This window comes from Magallana gigas, chromosome 8 (genome assembly GCF_963853765.1).
Source record: "Magallana gigas chromosome 8, xbMagGiga1.1, whole genome shotgun sequence".
In the NCBI taxonomy this organism is placed as follows: Eukaryota; Metazoa; Mollusca; class Bivalvia; order Ostreida; family Ostreidae; genus Magallana; species Magallana gigas.
In genome coordinates, this window is record NC_088860.1 from 42,920,596 (window position 1) to 42,946,113 (window position 25,518).

Sequence of the window (25,518 nt, forward strand, 5' to 3'; positions counted from 1 at the left end):
ATAATATTGTGTTTATTTAAAACACAAAGAGATGAGACTAACCCAAGCAGTACCATTTCACCTTTCAACAAGGGATATAGTTTTGAGATGACTTATATGAAACTAGAGATTCTTATTTAGCTACATATAAAACACATATTTAAGACAGCATCAAATATAAAATAAACCATAGCATGACATTTTGATCTTTAAAAAATAAATTCCACATCCCCGAGCAGTTTCACATCTTACCTTGGATAGAGCTCCATTTGTATGCTGTTAAAACAGGAACAAACTCTTTATTCCTGTTTTTATATACACTGTTCTCCCCTTCTTAGTTTTACAGATACATACCCACATATCAAAACTACATGTTTCTATTTCTAATATGCCAAATGAATGAACTTGTAAAATTTATAAATAACTGAATGCACTAAAGATGAAATTGACTGACACGGATTATTATTATTATCTATGAGACATAATGATTTTTCAGAGGAATAGTTACCCTTAAACAAAGACAGATAATTCACAAATCTACCAGAAGAGCTTCGCCCCCAATCATCCATCCCATTAAAAATGAACATTCTTCATAATTTAAAGACCTGGCCCTAAAATGACCCACATACAAATAAATAAAAATAAACACAAGTACATGAAGTAATGCAGAGTGTTTGATTATTACCTAGAGCTGTAAGACCCTCAGATATGGTGGCCAGGATGTAGAGAAAGACTTGGGGTTCTAAGCTACTGATGAAAGCCATGTGATCGTTGGCCAGGCACTCCAGCAAACTGTAGAAGTTCTGGCTCAGCTTGGGGTAGTCCTGTGGAAATAACAGAGAGACTCATTACTTACCACCAAACATCCCTTCAATTACATGTATTTATGAATAAACTGTGTATATTTCTTGTTAATACAGAGTCTCTTCATAAAACAATGAAGTGAATGATGCTATGCTGTTTAACCTTACAGAGCTCGATCAAACCATTTATCAAAACTTCTATAAATTGTTTCCCCTTGTTTAATGCATTTTTTTGTTATCTGTTGAAATTATTTTTTATCAGATTTAAGTCGTACTTCCCTTTCGATTACTCTTATAATTCCATGTAATTATAGTAGAATAAATCCCTACTTCCCTCCCATAACTCTTATAATTCCATGTAACTATAGTAGAATAAATCCCTACTTCCCTTCCCATTACTCTCATAATTCCATGTAATTATAGTAGAATAAATCCCTACTTCCCTTTCGATTACTCTCATAATTCCATGTAGCTATAGTAGAATAAATCCCTACTTCCCTTCCCATTACTCTTATAATTCCATGTGATTATAGTAGAATAAATCCCTACTTCCCTCCCCATTATTCTTATAATTCCATGTAATTATAGTAGAATAAATCCCTACTTCCCTCCCCATTACTCTTATAATTCCATGTAATTATAGTAGAATAAATCCCTACTTCCCTCCCCATTACTCTTATAATTCCATGTGATTATAGTAGAATAAATCCCTACTTCCCTTCCCATTACTCTCATAATTCCATGTAATTATAGTAGAATAAATCCCTACTTCCCTTCCCATTACTCTCATAATTCCATGTAATTATAGTAGAATAAATCCCTACTTCTCTTCCCATTACTCTTATAATACCATGTAATTATAGTAGAATAAATCCCTACTTCCCTTCCCATTACCCTTATAATTGCATGTAATTATACTATAATAAATCCCGACACAACACTAACCATCAGGTCTCTCTGGGACACAGACAACAGGAGCTTGACAAACATTCCAAACGCCTTGTCCAGCGTGTTATCTCCATACAGACGGAACACTCCAAAGTTCACATAGTTCCCACAGAGGGCCTCCTTCAACATGGAGAAACACACCAAGATTCCTTTCAATGTAGGACAGGTTAAGGAAACTTTTACTCTCGTTTTACAACATTAAAACATAGCTCTCCTGTTATATCTTCATAATATTTCACCTAGCAGCCAATTAATTCCAAATAAAAGCTGAAAGATCTATAATATCTCTTTAAACTGTTCAAGTTTTTCATTTTATATAAAGCCCAGCTACCTGAAAAATATAATTTATTTATTAACATTCATATAAATTGTGTAAAGGATATTTCATGGTATACACTTGATCCTTTGGAACTTCTCCTATTGTTAATATTCTTGACCCTGTAAAAAAGAGAGTGCAGATCTTCTAAACTTAAATCAAATCAAAATATAATGTTATTTTCACATTTGCAATCATATTATCCTCTAAGAACTTAGTAAGGAGCAAAAACATTTAATTCCATGTAAATAATTTTAGAGGGCGAGAAGTCATATAATGTGAATGTTCATTTAATACATAATGGTATTTATATATCCCACACTGTAGCTGTCAATCACTTTGCTGACCTCTGTACCTTCAATAATTAATTTCTAATTCAATATCATAAATGTTCATTACATATTTACATAAAATGGCCTCACCGTAGCTGTCAATCACTTTGCTGACATGTACCTTCAATAATTAATTTCTAACACAATATCATAAATGTTCATTGCATATTTACATATAATGGCCCTCACCATAGCTGTCAATCACTTTGCTGACCTCCCTGAACAGGAGATAGCCGTTGGGGGAGGAGACGTCAAACAGGAGTCTCTGTGAGCGGCTCTGAGCGAGCTTGGCTATCAGCTTGAGTACGGGGGTGGTGACCGCCGGGTCGTGGTACCACACCTCGATCGCCCGGTGCAGAATGGGCGTGTAGGACGGGTAGCTATAGATTGTTAAACTCAACATCTCACAACAAAGTTCCCCGATATCTACATCTCATACAGCTTTATTAAACAACAAAATATTTGACATTAGTTATTACTTTGTGGATTTTTTTAATAGGAAAAAAGGAAGGGGGGCAAGTTCTCTGCATTTGTGTTTAGATTATTTGCTGACATGAAAAAAAAATCAATTCCATCAAAAGCTTGAATAAAGGCAAGGTAATAAATGTATTGGTCCTTTTCCTTGTCACCAAAAAAATGTAACTCAATAACACAATATGCAACCTATAAAGGATACATCCAATCAAAAAACATCATGTAGCTTGTTTTGGTGTTGAAGGCGTATGCCACCCCCCTCAAATCTCGGGCAAGTCCTACCACCGCTCTCTGTCAAAACAAAACAAGCCACAATTATCAATGTGTGTTATATGTACGGTAAGTGGCAGAAATGGACTACACCAATTAATAATACTTTATCTTTAATCTTTATCAATAAATGATAACATTAGGAAAGTATCTATGACAATGTGGTTAAGGAGAGTTTCTAATAAACAGGTTTTGATAACCCAATTTCTCTGCTCCACCACGAGAAAAAGTCTGGCAAATCTATAGGACCTGGTATGGAAACTGATACATATAATAAGACTAGCATAATTCTTCCAAGTTCAGCATTCATTCTAAAGCCATTCTATTTCTGGACAAAACAGACTATTTCTTGTTATTTGGTGTCATAGAACTAACATACAAACAATTTCAAAATGATTTTGTAAACCATCTTTTATTCATAACAATTTCATTCTGTACCTCAGATAGGTAAACTAGTTCATGGTGACTAATATAGGGGACCAGGCCTTTGTTTATGATTTCAAACAAGAACAAGAGATTTGTTGGCAGGTAATTATTATCACTTGGCAATTCACAAAATTTTCTAATGGACAAATTAAAATCTTTATAAAGTATACCCCCACTGACCTTGGCTTCTTCCTCTTTCTGGGGCGTGTCCATGTTTGTCAGCATTGTGCCCACCGACTCAAACGCAGCTGTCAAAGAAAGCAAGCGATTAGTTCAGTCTGAGACAAATAGCAGAGAATGATTAACACAGGATATAGGGAACACAGCATGTGCAGGAGAAATATACATGTAAATGTACAAAGTATGGCAAATTACATAATTCATTATATTCTTAACAGCCTCAGTTTTTTTCTTTGGATAAAAATAAATATCATTACTCATTCTTGAACTTTAAGAATGACTAAGTTAAAGACAAAGACATGAATGTCAGAGCCAACATATTAACATATATAAATGAAGCACCTACATATTAAAGGGACCATGAATTCTTCAAATTTGTCCTCGTCATCTTCTCTGAGGTCGACCATTAACAGGCGAGCCAGAGCTGTGTAAAAAGTGGTCCTACACCTCATGTCAGCAAACGAACGGTTGTTCGCGTTCAAACCCAAGAACGGAAAATGTTCATTCTGAAAATCAAATTAGTTAGAGATTTCCATGAGATGACATGATTACAACGAGGGTAATCTTACATTGTTTCAGAGTAATCAAATTCAATATATTTGAGTGTTTAGAAGGTTGTTTTCATTGAATTTCAATCAGTGGTGTGAAATATTTTGGTAGATTTTTAATTCGAACAAATGAAAATAACTCTGTAGAAATTTTTGCAGTTTGTTTATAAGGGCAATTGCCCCAAAAATTCCAAATTTTGCAATTCACCAAAATTACCATATAAGGTCAGATCGACTGAAGATTAAAATGTTTTCTAATTTACTATAGGAGTATTTTAAGAGGGCACAATGGTCAAAGCCATTTTCAGCCTGTATTGACCTCCTTTAGAAAAAGAGCTCTATATAAAAGTAAAGAAAATTACCCACAATTAACAAGTAAATTGAAATATGCATTTTTTCTTAACTAAATAACAGTCTATAGCTAAACAAATCATATCTTAAAATCCTAGGTAGATTTGATGGTTAATTTGTCGACCATCAAGCCTCGTTAACAATCAAACATATTTCCATTTTCAGTTTTTGCATACAAATCAAGCCATAAAAGCTTCTATTCTGTGGGAATTCGTTCTCCAAACAGTTACACACTTGTAATTAGCAATTTGATACCTAACTTTAAAGAGCGACTGTTCAATATAACTTACCGTATGATTACTTAAAACAAACTGTACAGCATCTAGCTTGACTAATTTTCGGACAGAGCTGTATCCAACAAAGATCGTTTAGAATCTGCAGGGTCTTCCATGTTATTTGTTCACTTCGGGCCCAATATTTTAAGTTTGTAATTCTACAAACATAAATTTAAATTTATAATCTAAAAGCGTTGACTGCACAGATAACAAGTTTGAAAAAAAAACATTACAAAAGACCTAAATGTACAGTATCGTTTCACTAATGGACAAAAATCCCACCTAAGTAAGAAAGTATGAAAAGCTACCGGTACATGCTGATATCTTATGTTAATAAAATTCAAAATTGAAATATTTCTTTCTCTTGCACTCCTCTCTCTCTCTTCTTAAGTTAAAAATGTTTTTCAGCATTTCTCAGGTTAGTAAAATAATGCATGCACAGAGAAAGTAAATATATGAGTATGTGTACTTACATTTTACCAATAAAAACACTCAGTACCATAGATTCATCATTTAATCCTAACACTTCTGATAACCGTCGATAAACCTGCAAGCAAACACACATTAAAGTACCTATACACCTTATTCAACACCTGTTTCTTATTCACATATAAAAAGACAACATCTTTGGACAAGTTTGTTAACATTTGCAAATTTTTCTATTTTGATAACTGTTCATCATTTTGATAACTACATCTTAAAACAGTCTTGTTGACAAAATCTATTGACATTGATAATTATTCTGACAATTCATTAAAACATTATTCCTTATAAACAAAACAGTTTTATGAAACAAGACAAGATCTGTATCTCACCTTAGACATTTTAGGAACTTGGTCCCCAACATAAATTTTCCTAAATTGTTCAAAAAAGCTTAATATGGCAAGGTCTTATTTTTCACAGGCATACTGGGCAATCCTAGAGTCCACTAAATTCATTAACTGTAAAACCCTGCAATGAGAAAAACATTGTGACCATGGTACTTAAATCACTACTTTCTTCCTTATTGTACAGAATAAATACAGGCACTAACACACATTGCAAACTTCAAATTCACCCACATTTATGATAACAAAAGGGCCTCAAAGCCTATATTTACTTCTTTTAAATAAAGAAGATACCAATAAGTTCTAAATGTAGGTGATAAGAATTTCAATAGCATGTTCATATAACTGAACCAGAAGATCCAACAGAAACACAAACCATATGATGTGTCCCCATTATCAAAAGTACTCCCTCTCCCCTTACCTACAAGCTAGCTTCCTGTCAGAGGGACCCCCTCTACCCTTACCTACAAGCTCCCTGTCAGAGGGACCCCCTCTCCCCTTACCTACAAGCTAGCTCCCTGTCAGAGGGACCCCCTCTCCACTTACCTTCAAGCTAGCTCCCTGTCAGAGGGACCCCCTCTCCACTTACCTTCAAGCTAGCTCCCTGTCAGAGGGACCCCCTCTCCACTTACCTTCAAGCTAGCTCCCTGTCAGAGGGACCCCCTCTCCACTTACCTACAAGCAAGCTCCCTGTCAGAGGGACCCCCTCTCCACTTACCTTCAAGCTAGCTCCCCGTCAGAGGGACCCCATCTCCCCTGTCCCCCCTTTCCACTTACCTACAAGCTAGGTCCCCGTCCATGGCGTCGTGATCGTCTGTGCTGGCGAAGGAGATCTGACCACCTATCACAGCTCCTATTATATACACTAACCAAGATAATCGACCTGAAAGAGTGAAGAAAGCACATGTAAAAATAAATACCTATACTAACCAACATTATCAACCTTAAAGATTTTACAAACTATCTAACCAATAACTGTCTACAGAAATTTGCACTAATGGAGCCTTATTCCTAATGTGATTTTTCCCTGTTACTTCTAATATTTCTTTCTCTACCTGTATATCATCTTTATTTTAAATAGTACTCTCTCTCTTTTCTTCTTCTTTTTAAAGTATTCATCATGTCACCATAAAATGACCTTGATCACCATGGAGATAACCTCACATTCTTGTATTGTAATCTCTACCCCCTGGGTTCCTGAATTGATGGCCTCCTGATACCGCTGGGCTGCCTCATCAAACAGTTGAACCAGGAGACCACAGGTCTTCTCGTATTCACAACTCCCAATGGTAGAGAGCTATTTACAAAATGTCACTGTTACAAACTTTAACACTATACAATACACACAAACAATACTATATACTATAAATCTGATACATCCAGCAAAGAAAACATGCATATTTAAGTGCATTTGATTTTGTCTTACTTGAAATTCATTATCTAACAGAAATAGAGGTCATGTTGTCCTGTACTAAATTCTAGCTTACCTGGTCTAACTGTTGATTGATCATTCCCTGGTCCTCTAATGATTCTTCTACTCTGTCTCTACACCATTCACGTACGGCATTGAGGCCACCATCTTCTGCCACATGCTCACCAGAAAGTGTACATTGTTAGGCGCAAACTGCCATATTTGCTGCAAAACAAGCATCCTATATTGTTAAACTGTCACTATCTAAATCTCTGGTACTCTTGTTAAACACAATTACAAATTCTATATTTAATCTACGATTAGCCATCAATTCAAGTGTTGCTGGTTTGACTGTTACATGTAATTGGATCTGTGTGATCATCTACCAGGTACACTTGTAATGCCATTTGGTCTTGTACAACACCAAATTATAATTTATTACACTTAACACTAATTTCTGTTATAAAAGGACACTTGTATAATCCACCATTGCAAAAATGTGCATTCATTCCTTTTTTATCCATTTAAAAATTCTTACCCTCAGACTGGTCACAGTAAACTCTGCAATCCGTTTGATCAGTTCCGGATAATTTGTGACCTTGACTAACTCTCCCAGCTGGTAATTTGTTTTCAGCCTTGCTAACAGGCGATAAAACTCATGGTAGTTACTCGAATCAGACAAAGCCTGCAGCAATACATGGGATTTTGTTTTTCAAGCCTTAATCTTTTCAAATTTTCAAACACACATATATTTCAGTTTATTTTCAAAATTAATAAAATATTGGATATTTCTGAAGACTAATTCATGTAAATAAATATTTTTTAGCAATGGGGTATGTCAATAACTACAAATTCTTTCCCCTTTTAACATTTAAGTCACAATAAACAAGAGATGTTTGTAAAACACTTATGCCCACCTCCCTTGGAAAGAACTGAAAATGAACGGAAACTACAAAGGGACATAACTCTGTCAAAAATGCTTGAACGTACCAAAAACTAAACTTGACCTAGATATTATTATGATAAACATGTATACCAAATTTCATTTCAATATGTGCATCCTTTGCGAAAAAAATTAACAGAAAATGTTGGTGGACCGATCGACTGGCAGACCGACCAACCGACCGACAGACAGCAGCGAAGCAATATGCAATAATGAGTAATAAAAACACATGTACTATCATTAATTTTTCATTTTTTGATCCCACAAATAACAAATCCAAATAACAAGAACTAAGTACATGTATTTTTTTCTTAGACAGAAAAATTTCCCCTAAAAATCTCCTGATTCACATACTAGTATCTATAAGTTAACAGTAAAATAAGTAGCACAGTGGCAGTTGATGGACCACTGTGCTTCAGTTTCATTAATTAATAGACTAACACTTAATACCTGTGCATTTTCTAGACTCCAGTCACTAGCTCGTTGAGAAATTTGGCACGCTCTGTGTTGTTGAACAACGATCGCCTCTGACTGACGCAATTTGTACCAGACAGGATAAGGCCTGAAATAAAAAATCAGCTACATGTAATTGTTAATCAGAATTGTTTTATGTGATTGTATAAACATTGTATCGAGTCTTACATGTAGAAGCAGGGATTAATCTTTGCCTCGTTGGCATATTTTCCTTTTTATTAATATGGGATATTACTATGGAGCATGCAATGCCTAACTGGGTTTGTTTTTTTAAATACTATCATATTTACATGTACTTTTGTTGTCCAAAATTTTATGCCTGTAAAATTGTTCTTAATAAAACAATCTCAGCACATAAATTTAGCCAAAAACTGAAACATTCATGCTCAATGAATGTTTGAAACAAGTAATAAAAATTTCAGAGTTTATATTAAGAAAATCTTACTATGGATGAGAGTGAAGGGGGTAGAGGCTGAATAATAGCTCCATTGTAGCCCTGTCTAGGAAAGCGGAAATCAAAGATTGGCCATTATAACCAATAATATGTTGAGGCAAAGTTAGTTAAATGTATTTTTGGATGCATCTCTCTGAGAAAGCATGTCTTTCAAGCAGTCATTCAATTCCAGTACAAAATGAAAATCTATAAATAAAACATACTTAATGTAAATGTTGGTATAGACAGATAAAATAATTTTATGAAAAGGCAGTTAAATTAAAGTTTCAGATTCTCTTTCCATCTGTAATCATCTAAAGAACTGTGAAGAATGCTTATATTTTTAGCGGTATATATCACTTTTATTTTTTCATTTTTAAATTAATACCGTAATATGAATAACACAATAATTTTAAAAGAATTAATAAAAAGACAGGAGCTTAATTAAGTAATAAGATCAACAGAAGTATTTGTTTACATGAAACAGAGGTGTTTGTTTGTTCACCTTACAACATAAGCTCTAGAGTCTGTTTATGTGACAACAGAAGTGTTTGTTTGTTTGTTTGTTTGTACATGTATACACGTAGGAAGATGTATTGATGACAATACGGGGTTATGTACTTTTTTCTGCAATGTCGCCACCTTTATATCCCACATGAATCACCAAAAAAAAGCATTTTATAATTGTGTAAATATACATCGGTAATTTAATACTATAAACATATCTCTGTTTTTATCAAATAAAGAATTTGTTTTCTGTTTAAATTTCCTAACAATGTTTGACCTAGATTCGACTAAATTATATTGGATTGGCCATGCCGTTTTATGACCACTTTACATTGAATATAAAAAATGCAGTAGTGAAAAAGCCATTGCCATACCTATGAACTAGAACAATCTTTATAAACACTCCTTTAACTGTGTGAGGTTAAAGGTAAGAGTACTCAGTCTGAATCACGTGATCCTGTACAGGTAGGTGGACCAGGAACAATAAACAACTGAGACCCGCCATGTTGGATTTTTGAAGTTTTTCATCAGTTTTAAACATTATGGAAGTTGGTCTATAATATCTTTTGGCAGCCTTTAATACATGCAGGTATGATTTTTTACATATTATCAACTGTTACATCTTTTCAATAAATTTATAATTATATCAAATTTTAAAATGAAAATCAAAGATTATACAGAAAAATGAACAAAGACCCTCAGACATGCATGATACATTCTATGAATCCCACTTTCCACAAATTCATTTTTTAATGGGGAGGAGGCATTACACATATATATTTTTAGAATAATTGGGCTTTATAAAAAATCAATAGCTGCAAAATCAATGAACTGCAAGTATAATATTGTGTTGACAAAGAACATTAATTTGTCATGTACATTTACATTGTGCACACAGAATGTTGCAACCTTTAAATTCCACGGGTAGCTGGGGGGACCAGGAACAAAGTAAAACATCCAGAACCCGCCATGTTGGATTGTGACGTTTAGTAGTTTACCTGGATTTGAATTGATTAAGTTCTTCAACTTACTAAAAATGTTTTGAAATTTTCATAGTCTAAATTTTTACTGAATGTAGATATTAAAGTTAAGAACCGGTAAATTCCACATTCCACATTGAAATAAAAAATAGCATGTTATAGTATTATGATTTGATATTTTACATTCAAATATTCAACATACGTGTATCTACTGCCTAAATTTGTTTCAATGCATTATTAATATACATGTAATTCTATGTAATTTTGTCATCATGTGTACACATATTTACATGTTCCATGTTACATGGATTTACATGTTCCAAATTATTCTTGTCAGATAAATATCCCAATAGAAAGTAAAGAAAAAGTCAGCTGACTATGGACCCCAGGAACAGCGCCCAGGATGTTGTACGCTGCACCCTGTGTCAGTACTCTGTGGCCCCCATGTACTGTGAAGTTTGTCTTATACATCTGTGTAAAGACTGTGTAGAGAAACATTTCTCTGATTCCTCTAAAGTCCATAAAGTGGTGCCACTTAAACAATACTTAACCACTCTGAACTATCCCAAGTGTAGGAAACACCCCACCAAACAATGTGAACTCCACTGTGAACAATGTGACATTCCTATCTGTGCACAGTGTATTTCTTCTAAAAAACATTTAGGACACATACAAAATGATATTTTAAAAACCATTGAAAGCAAAACAGGAAAGTTGGAAAAAGATTTGCAAGAATTAGAGAAATTCCTTTATCCTAAATACAAAGAGATTGCATCCAACATCCCAGTGCAAAAAGCTGATCTGAGTAAAAACTCCCGGAAATTGACAACAGCAATTGACAAACAAGGAAAAGTCTGGCAAAGAGAAATAGACACCATTATCACAAACCTGAAATCTAACCTGGAGGAAATGGAATCCAAACACCTGGTCGTCCTGAATAAACAGGAAGATGAAATCACACGCACTATTTCTGAAATCACACAGACCATTGCTGAACTGAAGAAGTTACTGAACTCCAAAGATGTCTGCCTTGTCTCTGAGTACAAATCCAGGAACGCTGAATTCAGAAGATTGCCTCCTAAAATAAAAGTGTCCTTACCAAACTTTAGGCCTCAGAAAATCCATACAGATCAGCTGATTGAACAGTTTGGTTCTCTGTCAGCATTATCTTGTACAACAGAGAAACAAGACTACGACATGCCACCCCAGGGAGCCGAGTCCTCTCCCCCAGACCAGTCACTGATGGATGTACCCCGGGTCATCACAGCTATAGACACAGGGTATAGACCTCTATACGGTGTGACGTGTCTGAATGATACAGAAGTATGGACGCGTGGTAGTGACAGCAAGATGAAACTCTTCAACCTGCAGGGAGAACTAGTGGAGTCCATCCAAACCAAGTCACGGAACTGTCCACAGGACATAGCAGTGACAAGGAGTGGGGATCTAGTTTATACTGATGGCAATGATAGAACTGTGAATATAGTGAAGAATACACAGATACAGACAGTGATCAGACTGCGGGGGTGGATACCTCTCTGTGTCTGTAGTACCTCCTCTGGTGACCTCCTGGTTGTCATGGACAATGATGATAAACAAACAAAAGTTGTGTGTTACTCTGGCTCCACAGAAAAACAAAGTATTCAGTACGATGACAAAGGACAACCTCTCTATTCATTTGGTAACATTAAATACATCAGTGAGAACAGGAACCTAGATATCTGTGTGTCAGACTTTGAAGCCTGTGCAGTAGTGGTGGTCAATCAGGCCGGGAAACTCCGGTTTACCTACACTGGTCCTCCCTCTACTACCAAGGGATCATTCCATCCACTCGGCATCACAACAGACAGCCAGGGCCGGATCCTGACAGCAGACTACAACAACTACCGTATCCACATCCTGGATCAGGACGGACAGTTCCTCCGCTACATTGACAACTGTCATTTAAAGCGTCCATGTGGTTTATGTGTGGACACCAGAGACAACCTCTTTGTGGCCGAGTGTTACACAGGTAAAGTGAAGAAAGTACAATATTACATGTAAATCAATTAACTGCATAAATTAGATGTAAACAAACAAATCAAGTATATATTACATACTTCAAGTTTGTGCAAATATTACAAGTAAAGTAACTGTTTACATCGGACTGAATATATACGGTGTATATTAGATAGGATTACTGTGTGTGTTTATATTGTACATACAGTCAGTATATAAATGTAAATTTTCTGCAATGATCACTACCTTCATATCTTGTATGAAATATGTGTAACATGTAAACAATTTAACCAAATCTATAAGATGTAAACACATTACATATAGGTTTCCATGTGTATAATCATTGCATGTCATCTAACTTAGTATGTGTGTTTTTAACGCCAAGTTTTTATATCTTTAATGTCAACAAAATGTTCTTTCAAATTACATGTACACTGTTGATTATTGTAAAATACAATTAAACAAATTGGCTGTGTCTATAGATATATAATTTACCACAACCTCTATTTTTATTAGATGTATATATAAGATGACAGTTTATCCATAACATGTCAACAAATTTGTTTTTTTACATGAAAAATGTTAAGGTCTATATCTATGTGTCACATGTGGTTATCAACACACTTTTTGTTACATGTTTAAATACATCTAACGAAGGTTAATGGACGTGTAGCACTCAATTCTTTACCAGCAATGGAGCGAGGCCACAAAGGGACTGAGGCCCATTCCTTATAAAGAGGAGTGATACAGGTATATTAACCAAAGTAGAATTCACATTGTCTGACCTAATTATCATTACTTACCTTTAAATCTTAAGATTAGGAATAGTCATGTGTCATTTTCTAACAGCCATGTTTTCTTTGATGAATGTTCAAATTTCAGAAAATCCACATCCAAAAGATTCAGGGCCTAGTTGTTTTTTCCCTGAGTTTTCTTCTTCTTTTTTTTCTTTCTTTTGGCTGAACTCATCGGTTGCTCCTGAAAAATTTAATTAAACAAGTAGTATATTTACATGATGATGTTTTGAATGAAATTTAAAGTTTTTTTAATAAAAATTTTGTCAGATAAATTGTGTTTTAATTCATATCAGCAGTTACACTTTTACTATGGCATTTAATCCATATGATAAAAAATGCCATTAATGGTATCTAAGAAGTTAGGCACTCTCGATCTCGATCTCTCTCTCTCTCTGCACAGGCCCCTAAATGCCATTAAATGTATAAGGTACATGTATATTCCAGTATACCCTCTCAATATAAATACACACCAGGTATGCAACATTACCTTTGTAACTGACAAAAGGCACTGGCGGGAATTTTAAAACAATGAAAATATTAAAGTACTGCTGCCTTACTGTACGTGTCTATATTTTGGCAAATTTGAAACCTTTGAAGCATAAAATACCAGATAAATTAATTTTGGACATAAAATTAAAGTTTAACATAGCATTTGTGATCAAAATGAAACCATAACTGTGTTATAAATGTGTGATATAACAGTAGCTATTGTAGAATCAACTCAATTTTAACCCCACGTTGGGCGCTAAAATGTAACAGAGACACTTATTGCCTCTGCTTTTTATTGATAAAAATTTGAAAACAATATGAAATGCAATGTAACACACCTACATGCAGTGTTTTCGTTCATTCTCTGTGTAAAATTGTTGTTATTACTTAAATATCCATATTACTTTAGTCTAATAAAGATAATATATATATATATATGATTTCCAATTTCTGTTTTATAATAAAAGTCTAAAATAAAAGTGGCAAATCAGGCAAATGGGTTTTTTTTATTAAGCAGATGTGTTCAGTGTGATACATGTATTACAGCCCTACTTGTATAGGCTAGAAAATGTAACGTTAATAAATTAATATAATGATAAATTCCCTTTTACATATTACACTATGTACACCGTGACATCAATGTTAGGTAGAGGACATTTATGTCTAGCTATGGATGATACAGTGAGTACATGTATATATGGAAAGAGATATATATGTATTATTCTCTATACTGTGTACAGGGGTAACGTTATACATGCGCGGATCTAGAGGGGGGGGGGGGTCGGGGGGGTCCCGACCCCCCCTGGAAAATGAAAATTTATTAAATTTACATAGTAAAATTATCGCGAAAATATGCCTCGGACCCCCCCCCCCCCCCCTGGCAAACACAATTATCCTTCGGAGCCCCCCTGGAAAAATTTTCTGGATCCGCGCATGGTTATACATACACTAGCTTTAGCAGAGACATAAATAACTTATTATTTATGTCTGACTTCAGAGGCCTGTGCTTTAAAAGTAAGAGTTTGACAACGCACGCTTTTTAAAAAAAAGTAACACTGTACAATGTTGAATCATAAATTAAACCATATAAATTATAAACAATAAAAAGTACGTCTTTTCTTTACGTGTAAAAAATGTCCCTCTGCTGCATGCTGCAATCTGCATCCTCCAGACGACAAGTCATTGTATTCCGAACCCGACCTTGAAATGTCATGCAATAGTCACCAAGCCCCAAGTCAATTTTCATATGAGGATGGGGGGGGGGGGGGTCCTCGCAGCAGAAAAGGGTCTCAAAAGAGGGCTCAAAATTTATCCTGGAGAAAAATACAGAGATTTTTTTAATTTTATTTTTTCCATGCATTGATCGAATATTAATTAGGGGTAACTTAATTTGGCAAACGTTTTTCATTAGCCTACATTTTGAAGAGCCCGGGGCCTGCTCAGAATTTTGAAGAAGAAGAATGTAAGTTCTGAAATAGTCGAAATAAAGTAAGTGGGCAATGATATAATTTAGATCTAGGAAAAGAATAAATTGTATGCGCGGATCCAATTAGGAAATTTTCTTGCGGTGTTGGAGGGGGGGGGCAGAGCATGGTCCGGGATCTTTTTCTGTCGATGGAGAATAATTATAAACATTGTTAAAGTTTTCATGAGGTAGAAGTGGGGTCCAACCCCCTCCACCCCCCTCCAAAACAAAGAATAAAAAAAACGGGCATGAATTGGGTTCATTGCCATTAGTGCCACAAAAATATATTTAAGAATGGAAACATTCATTAAAACTTAAATCTGGCTCTTCAGTTTTCTTATATAAATATTTCAATATTATCAAGAAAAAATATTCAGATGTATAATACATATCAATACTTAATAATAATGAGATAATTAGAAGCAGTATCTGTTATAATGAGGACAATCAATCAATCCAGCACAATTACTAAAGTGACTCGACTAAAATTAAACACGGTACCTACATTTATATATCGTAGATTTACAATTAACTGAATAAATGCACTACATGCAATATGCCCCTGTGGGTTATCAATCTCAATGTTAATTAATGCAAAAATTCCACATATGACTGCCAAATGTCAGCTGCCAACTGCTTTCTACACTAGCTGCTTATTGCCGGAATGCATGTGCTAAACATGTTTTATAAACATTGTGTATCGATATCGAATATTTAGTCATCCGATGCGCAACATGCCTTTCTTTTAAAATTAAGAAAATATTATTTGAGTAGTTTATTTGATATATTTTCTATATTCTAAGCGCCTCCGAGTGTAATTAAGGATTATTCGAAAGAGGAGTTCAAGTTTTTTAACGCATGTAGGACTCAAAAACAGTTTGAAATTTGTTGGTTTTTTATGAGTGATTGACGTTTTGTTGAAAGTGACATACATAAGCATATATAGGAGAATGTATTCATCAAAGATGTTAATTGTCCTTGGATATTTATTATTTACCTCCCTTTACTGCTGTCACATGAACTTCGCTTATTTTTAGTAAATCTTTCTTCCGTATATCTTATCATTTGAAATGCAATAACTTGGCTACCTGCTAATGATCGAGGTCATAATTCATGTCTTTCTTATACAAGTTTGTATTCGTTCCTAAATCTATAAACATCTATTTTGAAAAATTGAGATAACAGACTGATCTATTTTCTTGATCCTTCGTCAATAAATGAATATATCGTTTTCTTTATAATAATATATTTTAATATATCATTTTTTTCACCTCATCATAAAGTATTAGGTTTTAATTCTACAGATCCTTAACAGGATTGCATCATAATCAGGTGAGCGTTAAGGTCCTTGGGACTCTTGTCTCTGTATCAGTGTACGCACACGTTTGTTTGTTTGTTTTTTATGGCTTATTTTTTAACTTGGCTTGTCACAGGTTGGTGTGTCACAGCCCTACTAGTATAATCATCTTGTTGTATATGAACAGTATTGATGTTTTAGTTGATTTTGCTGGTTATTTCATTCTAGCTGCAGATTATATAGTAAGGTTCTTGACAACTGCCAATCATTGTTGTTATATTATAACACTTTGACATAGATAGATCTAACAAGCCCACCCCTCCCCCTTTTTCTTAAACACACACATACATCCACAAACATATCTTTCAAATCTTCTGGACGTTCATGAAGATAACAGACAAAAGAAAACGCAGTTTTGAAAAATCAACACATTAGTGAGCTCGACAAATAAATCAATATGCATATTACAAATTTAATCAAATCAATTATTATCTCAAGGCGTTTGTTTTTACAAGTATTAAACTTTATTAACACGGAACAAGGCAAGTTTGAGTTGCCTTTTATGAATTGTGGCTCAAATACTAGTACATATATGTGTTAGCATAGGCGTCGGAACCGGGGAGGCCACTTTGTTTGCTAAGTTAGACCTAACCATTAGGCACATGGCAGAATAGCCACCCACTTTTTTTTCGCAGGAAACATTATTGTTCCGTAATATACGTTTGAAAGATTGAGAAGTTGGAGTCAAATGGCCGGAAAGATTTCTTGTTTTGGGAGTATAGAATTACCCCCCCCCCCCCCCTACGGATTAGGATTTTCATGATTTTGGGAATTAGGTTTTTTCTCCCAATATTTCTGAGGATCAGTCTAGCCAGCCCCCCCCCCCCACTTTCAATTTGCTTCCAACGCCAGTGGTTAGTTTGATAAGAAAAATAAAATAAAAAGCCATTTGTCAACGAATGTTAAGATTTTCAAATTTTTAACCTTATTATAAATCAATTTTTTTAATACTTTAAATGATTTTGATTTAAAAACGATAAACAGATTCCCTAAAAATATAACGAGAACTCCACTATCGCTCGACGAAAGCTTCCGATTGAGTGACTAGTCCTGAGTAAAATTGACATCCCTAGTTAAAACAAAGTCATGTTTAAAAGATTTAATTGCATGATCATTCGAAATGTCTTAAACGTTTATATATTGTGCATTGTTCTTTTTTTAATAAACGATTTGTATAAATATTTTCACTTTTAGTTCTCTCATTTTCCATTTCAACGAAAGGGCAATAACTCTGAACTGTCACTTTGATTCCAGACAGGCAAAGTTTGGATGTCCACTTTATCATTCTGAATACTTGTTTAATTCAGATCAATTAGAGATGTTACTAGTATTTCATATCTGTATAACTATTCATAGTCAAATTCCACTTGCACATATACTTGTGGCTTCTAGCGGTGACGAAGCTAGCCAACCTTGGATGGGTCCGCTAATTCAGCATCAGGTTCAGTGGCAGCTGTAAGCCCAATCATCCAAAGCCACAGCAAAACCCGCGGTGGGTGGGGGTGAAGCTCCCCAGAAAATTTTGGGTTCTTTAAAAAAAATTCATTTCTAATGTGTATTATATAAGTCCTGTCAGCTTACTGAAGGGGGATGTCCTGCCATATTGTGCATTAAAACCAAAAGACAAAAATTTTTAAAATTGTCCAAAAAAAGATGTCAAAATATACAAAAGTAATAATTGTGTGGTTTTGCATCATGTTTTAAATGCAAATTGCGTACACAGGTCCAGAACAATGCAGTTTTTAATCTCTAAAAACAGAACTACGCAGCTGCAGATTTGAATCAAAGACCTCAAAATATAGTTAAGGGGGTTATTAGTGTCCACTCTAAAAACCATCTTCGCTAGCCAGGGGTTTACGATCCACTGTGCTCCTCTGTAACGTCGTAGACGTAAATGGTTAACCCTTGGCTAGCTAAGATGTTTACAACCATTGAGCAAAAAGGTTGAACCTTACACATTAAAGTATTACTATGGCCTTCTTACTATCATTTTAAAGAAATATACTAAATATTTAACCTGCTTGCAGTTCAATTAAATATTTCATGCAGCAATTATTTTATTGTTTGATCTTTAACACAAGTAGTAAGGCTTCATAGTGCAATGTACCGTCTATCAGAATATACTTGAAACGATAGTACATGTATTCACCTTTATTCATTTGACCTTTTTATCATTGAAACCACCCCCCCCCCAATTTTTTTTATGTTGAAATGTTAAACATTAAAAAGTGACAATTATATTTAAATATCATTAGAATTCATCCATTCAGATATTTCAGAATGTCCAGTAAAACCTTAAACATCCTTCTATCTTCATTATATTACGTAAACCACAAATGTTACAAATATATATGAGATATGATAAATATAAGCAAGAGCAGTGGCATTTGTTTAAATTTTTATTCCACACCATGCGGTGCATTAGTACCACACATATGGCACTATAACATTGAATAATAAAACCCATAACAATGAACAGTTAGCACTGATATACACACGCCTACACAGCCACGGCTCCTAGTCTATTACCATTAGCACTTCAATTGATTCCATACACCTAAGTCACATCCATTCCAAACACCCTCGTTCCTCATCCATATAAAAAGAAGGGATAGCAGACCAATGCACCAATTTCACCACCTTTGAAAGTTGAAAATCCACAAAACCAATCACATTGTCCCCAAATGCCCCAATCGCAGCCTGTTTCACACATGATAAGGAATGTCAATGTGAACACATGTCTGATTGGCTCACTGTATCACATGATGAGGTCACATGACGTGCAGCCTGCTGTGTACTAGCTCATCATGTCCAGGAACTGTGTACAGTGGGTGGGACTCTGTCCGTTGGCCGCCTTCAGCGAGTCGTTCACGTCTCTCCTGAAGAGGGACAGGTTCTGTGTGAATCTAAAGGGTGAACAAACCAAAAAATAAATTTTATATTACAAAGAAGTAGCAGCTCATGATGAATACCTGTACTTAGACTATATTGATTTTTTTGCAAAAAAAGAATTTATTTCCTTCGGATAGTAAAACCTATGAATTTCATGATTTTTATCTCCAAAACTCAGCTTGTGAGCTTGTGAAAGTAACGTCTTCAATTTTTTAAATCTCTCTCTCTCTCTCTCTCTCTCTCTCTTTCTCTCTCTCACACACACACACACACACACAACCTCTTACTTGTCTCTATTCTTTGTGTGTAGGGACCTTTCGATTCCACTCATCAGGTTCTCGAAGCACTGGACCATGGCCTGCTGTTTGTCTGGGGGCTGGCTGGCTATGATGCTGTCCCGCAACTTATTAAAATACTGAAAACACAACAATTCATTCAAACCTTAACAGCAAATTACCAATTTTATAAATAAATAATTGAATTTAATCAAAGACATTTTCTATCCCATGCTGTAAAAGTGGCTGTTTGAACTGGTAATTTTTAAACACATGCGCAGGGATATTTTGCACAGTTTTAAGCTTACTGCATAACTAATGTAACTTTCCTCCACATGTAAATAACCACTTTTACAGTAAATATTCTTCATGAGGCAATGGATATTAAAGCTAGAGCTTTTTTTCAAGGACTTCCCCATTTTCCAACATCAACAGCAATATGAACCTGCAGTTCTCTAACCAATAGTTCAAACAGACAAAGACTTGCTTGGAACGCTATTAGGGAAACAGAACAACATATCCTTGATTTTTTATATGCAAGTTATAAAATAAAAATGTCCTACCTCCTCGTTAAGTAGAATAAGACCCAGTAAAGGCCTTGACATGGACCATTGGTTCCGACAGTCCTCAAACATGATAATATTGAGTACTGTAGACAGCATCTGTAATAAAGCATGACAGTATTAAATACTAAGCAATTACATGTATGTCAAAATGGCGTCAGTAAACATTTCATTCTTTAAATATAATATCAACCAACTTTTATTCCTTTAGAAGAAATCTCAATGTTCGCAAATATATCTCACCATGAACCAGTTTCCTACTGTCTCTGGTATTTTATTTTCTAGATAATCTACACCTTGATTGTGAAAATTGGTTGCTACTAACTAGTTCATCTCCATTAAATTGCAAAGCATAGTAGTCGTGAAGAATAGTTGGTTTACAATAGTCTGAAGAAACATAAATCTAAGGCCAAAGAGCATATCAATAAGGAGTATTTACTTGCTGAAGGATTTCTGGGTGAAGTTCTAGGATTCGGAGAAAAGCCTCGTTCTGCTGCATGTGATTTCGTTTCTTCTTTTTGATTGTAAGGTTCTTGAACAGATAGGTGATGACTGTATCCAGCGTGGCACAGCATCCGGTACAAACCATGGTATCTGTCAGAGAGAGACACGCACTTACACTCATTCAAAATGACAGGCAGATAGTTTTTGTAAATTTCCTAGAATTCAGAAGTTCAAGAGGATTTTATTCACTCCAGTAAGTGATACCAATGGAAACTTCATTAAATTCATTGACCACCAATAACTACTGCAATACACGGAAATATTCGCCCCCGTTTTACTTTCACCCCTTTCCCTCTAGTTGCCAGTGGGTGAATTTAAGACTTGGCGAATTCAAATGTCTTCAATTATCTCTCTTGAAACACCACAGTTACTGTATCTCGGCAATTCAAGACGGGGCGAAACTGTTTACAAAAGTAGAAGGCTGAAAATTACACGGGGCAAAAATAATCCTGTATACAGTGTTCATAAAAGAATACATAATTATACCCATTTTTTTAGTATGAATCTTAGAACTTTTTCTTGTATAGTCAAAATGAAAATATAAGCAAAGGTTCAGGTATAACAAAAAGATATCAATATGATCAATAAAAATATGTCCTTCCTAAAACCCTAAGATACATGTGCTTGAGAAACTTAAGAAGTCGTAAGAAATCAAATTATAAGAGGTAAAAAACACTGAAATCTACAGTGAAAGACACGAATAAAATTTTATAAGATTGCAATTATGAACAACACTCATGAAAGTACAGGTATAATATTGTGTTTATTTAAAACACAAAGAGATGAGACTAACCCAAGCAGTACCATTTCACCTTTCAACAAGGGATATAGTTTTGAGATGACTTAAATGAAACCAGAGATTCTTATTAAGCTACATGTAAAACACATATTTTAGACAGCATCAAATATAAAATAAACCATAGCATGACATTTTGATCTTTAAAAAATAAATTCCACATCCCCGAGCAGTTTGACATCTTACCTTGGATAGAGCTCCATTTGTATGCTGTTAAAACAGGAACAAACTCTTTATTCCTGTTTCTATATACACTGTTCTCCCCCTCTTAGTTTTACAGATACATACCCGCATATCAAAACTACATGTTTCTATTTCTAATATGCCAAATGAATGAACTTGTAAAATTTATAAATAACTGAATGCACTAAAGATGAAATTGACTGACAAGGATTATTTTTTTTATCCATGGGACATGATGATTTTTCAGAGGAACAGTTACCCTTAAACAAAGACAGATAATTTACAAATCTACCAGAAGAGCTTCGCCCCTTATCACCCATCCCATTAAAAATGAACATTCCTCTTTATTTTAAGACCTGGCCATATAATAACCCACATACAAATAAATAAAAATAAACACCATACAAGTACATGAAGTATTGCAGAGTGTTTGATTATTACCTAGAGCTGTGAGACCCTCAGATATGGTGGCCAGGATGTAGAGAAAGACTTGGGGTTCTAAGCTACTGATGAAAGCCATGTGATCGTTGGCCAGGCACTCCAGCAAACTATAGAAGTTCTGGCTCAGCTTGGGGTAGTCCTGTGGAAGTAACAGAGGTACTCAAAATTAATGGACTACAAATTACAATCATTACTCACCCCCAAACTTCTCTTCAATTACATGTATTTATGAATATACATCGTGTATTTTTCTTATTCATACAGTCTCTTAACAAAACAATTAAGTGAATGATGGTATGCTGTTTAACCTTACAGAGCTCGATCAAATCATTTATCAAAACTTCTAAAAATTGCTACCCCTTGTTTAATGCATTTTTTGTCATCTGTTGAAATTATTTTTTAGATTTTCAGATTTAATTCCTACTTTCCTATTGATTCCTCTTATAATTGCATGTAATTATAGTAGAATGAATCCCTACTTCCCTTCCCATTACTCTTATAATTGCATGTAATTATAGTAGAATACATCCCTACTTCCCTTCCCATTACTCTTATAATTCCATGTAATTATAGTAGAATAAATCCCTACTTCCCTTCCCATTACTCTTATAATTCCATGTAATTATAGTAGAATAAATCCCTACTTCCCTTCCCATTGCTCTTATAATTCCATGTAATTATAGTAGAATACATCCCTACTTCCCTTCCCATTGCTCTTATAATTGCATGTTAATATAGTAGAATACATCCTACTTCCCTTCCCATTACTCTTATAATTGCATGTAATTATAGTAGAATAAATCCCTACTTCCCTTCCAATTACTCTTATAATTGCATGTAATTATAGTAGAATACATCCCTACTTCCCTTCCCATTGCTCTTATAATTGCATGTTAATATAGTAGAATACATCCTACTTCCCTTCCCATTACTCTTATAATTGCATGTAATTATAGTAGAATAAATCCCTACTTCCCTTCCAATTACTCTTATAATTGCATGTAATTATAGTAGAATAAATCCCTACTTCCCTTCCCATTACTCTTATAATTGCATGTAATTATAGTAGAATAAATCCCTACTTCCCTTCCCATTACTCTTATAATTGCATGTAATTATAGTAGAATAAATCCCGACACAACACTAACCATTACTCTTATAATTCCATGTAATTATAGTAGAATAAATCCCTACTTCCCTTCCCATTACTCTCATAATTCCATGTAATTATACTATAATAAATCCCGACACAACACTAACCATTACTCTTATAATTGCATGTAATTATAGTAGAATAAATCCCTACTTCCCTTCCCATTACTCTTATAATTCCATGTAATTATAGTAGAATAAATCCCTACTTCCCTTCCCATTACTCTTATAATTCCATGTAATTATAGTAGAATAAATCCCTACTTCCCTCCTCATTACTCTTATAATTCCATGTAATTATAGTAGAATAAATCCCTACTTCCCTCCCCATTACTCTTATAATTCGATCCATGTAATTATAGTAGAATAAATCCCTACTTCCCTTCCCATTACTCTTATAATTCCATGTAATTATAGTAGAATAAATCCCTACTTCCCTCCCCATTACTCTTATAATTGCATGTAATTATAGTAGAATACATCCCTACTTCCCTTCCCATTGCTCTTATAATTCCATGTAATTATAGTAGAATAAATCCCTACTTCCCTTCCCATTACTCTTATAATTCCATGTAATTATAGTAGAATAAATCCCTACACAACACTAACCATCAGGTCTCTCTGGGACACAGACAACAGGAGCTTGACAAACATTCCAAACGCCTTGTCCAGCGCGTTATCTCCATACAGACGGAACACTCCAAAGTTGACATAGTTACCACAGAGGGCTGCCTTCAACATGGAGAAACACACCGAGATTCCTTTCAATGTAGGACAGGTTAAGGAAACTTTTACTCTTGTTTTACAACACTAAAATATAGCTCTCGTGTTATATCTTCATAATATTTCACCTAGCAGCCAATTAATTCCAAATAAAAGCTGAAAGATCTATAATATCTCTTTAAATGGTTCAAGTTTTTCATTTTATATAAAGCCCAGCCACCTGAAAAATATAATTGATATATGAACATTCATAATAGTGTAAAGGATATTTCATGGTATAGACTTGATCCTTTGGAACTTCTCCTATTGTTAATATTCTTGACCCTGTAAAAAAAGAGAGTGCAAATCTTATGACTTACATCAAATCAACATATAATGTTATATTTACATTTGCAATCATATTTTCCTCAAGGAACTTAGTAAGGAGCAAAAACATTTAATTCCATGTAAATAATTTTAGAGGGCGATAGGTCATATAATGTGAATGTTCATTTAATACATAATGGTATTTACATAAAATGGCCCTCACTGTAGCTTTCAATCACTTTGCTGACATGTACCTTCAATATTTCTAACACAATATCATAAGTGTTCATTACATATTTACATAAAATGGCCCTCACCGTAGCTGTCAATCACTTTGCTGACCTCCCTGAACAGGAGATAGCCGTTGGGGGAGGAGACGTCAAACAGGAGTCTCTGTGAGCGGCTCTGAGCAAGCTCGGCCATCAGCTTGAGTACGGGGGTGGTGACCGCCGGGTCGTGGTACCACACCTCGATCGCCCGGTGCAGAATGGGCGTGTAGGACGGGTAGCTATCAACTGTTAAGCTCAATATCTCACAACAAAGTTCTTCAATATCTACATCTCATACAGCTTTATTTAACAACAAAATATTTGACATAAGTTATTACTTTGTGGATTTTAATTAATAGGAAAAAAGGAATGGGGGGGGGGGGGGGCTAGTTCTCTGCATTTGTATTTAGATTATTTGCTGACATAAAAAAATAAAATCATTTCCATCAAAAGCTTGTATAAAGGCAATGTAATACCAGTAAATGTATTGGTCCTTTTCCTTGTGACCAAAAAAATGTAACTCAATAACATACTATGCAACCCATAAAGGATACATCCAATCAAAGAACATCATGTAGCTTGTTTTGGTGTTGAAGGCAAATGCCACGCCCCTCAAATCTCGGGCAAGTCCTACCACTGCTCTCTGTCAAAACCAAACAAACCATAATTATTTTATTCACAATAATTTCAATTTTTTGCAAGATAGATATTGATAAACTATAGTTCATGGTGACTAATTTAGGGGACCAGGCCTTTCTTTATGATTTTAAACAAGAACAAGAGATTTGTTGGCAGGTAATCATTTTCCCTCGGCACTTCGCAAAATTTTCT

General features: G+C 34.7%; 2 protein-coding genes and 1 pseudogene across 9 annotated transcripts in view; 1 reads left to right on the forward strand and 2 right to left on the reverse strand.

The window, feature by feature from the left end:
- The window catches only part of LOC105341516 (exportin-7), a 104,791-nt gene that overhangs the window by 31,804 nt on the left and 47,469 nt on the right, over positions 1–25,518 (reverse strand). For 3 of the 8 annotated variants that reach the window (XM_066070268.1, XM_066070274.1, XM_066070266.1), the window contains exons 21-24: positions 3,729–3,796; positions 3,055–3,143; positions 2,568–2,758; positions 2,112–2,168 (exon numbers count right to left, since the gene is read on the reverse strand). In XM_066070268.1, the coding sequence (XP_065926340.1) occupies positions 2,112–2,168; positions 2,568–2,758; positions 3,055–3,143; positions 3,729–3,796 (405 nt within the window). Of the gene's footprint in view, positions 1–2,111; positions 2,169–2,567; positions 2,759–3,054; positions 3,144–3,728; positions 3,797–4,074; positions 4,235–18,964; positions 19,490–19,762; positions 19,891–20,313; positions 20,413–20,752; positions 20,908–21,799; positions 21,824–22,237; positions 22,377–23,998; positions 24,157–24,379; positions 24,437–24,735; positions 24,927–25,241; positions 25,331–25,518 lie in introns of those variants that run through there. The other 5 variants (XM_066070270.1, XM_066070275.1, XM_066070271.1 and 2 more) reach the window with 5 other exon arrangements.
- Positions 4,924–10,002, reverse strand: LOC136270623 (exportin-7-like; annotated as a pseudogene).
- On the forward strand, positions 9,943–13,544 carry LOC117690148 (E3 ubiquitin-protein ligase TRIM71-like). The gene is made up of 2 exons (XM_034473497.2): positions 9,943–10,086; positions 10,815–13,544. Exon 2 carries the CDS (start codon positions 10,856–10,858, stop codon positions 12,518–12,520), a length of 1,665 nt encoding a protein of 554 aa, XP_034329388.2. The 5' UTR covers positions 9,943–10,086; positions 10,815–10,855; the 3' UTR covers positions 12,521–13,544.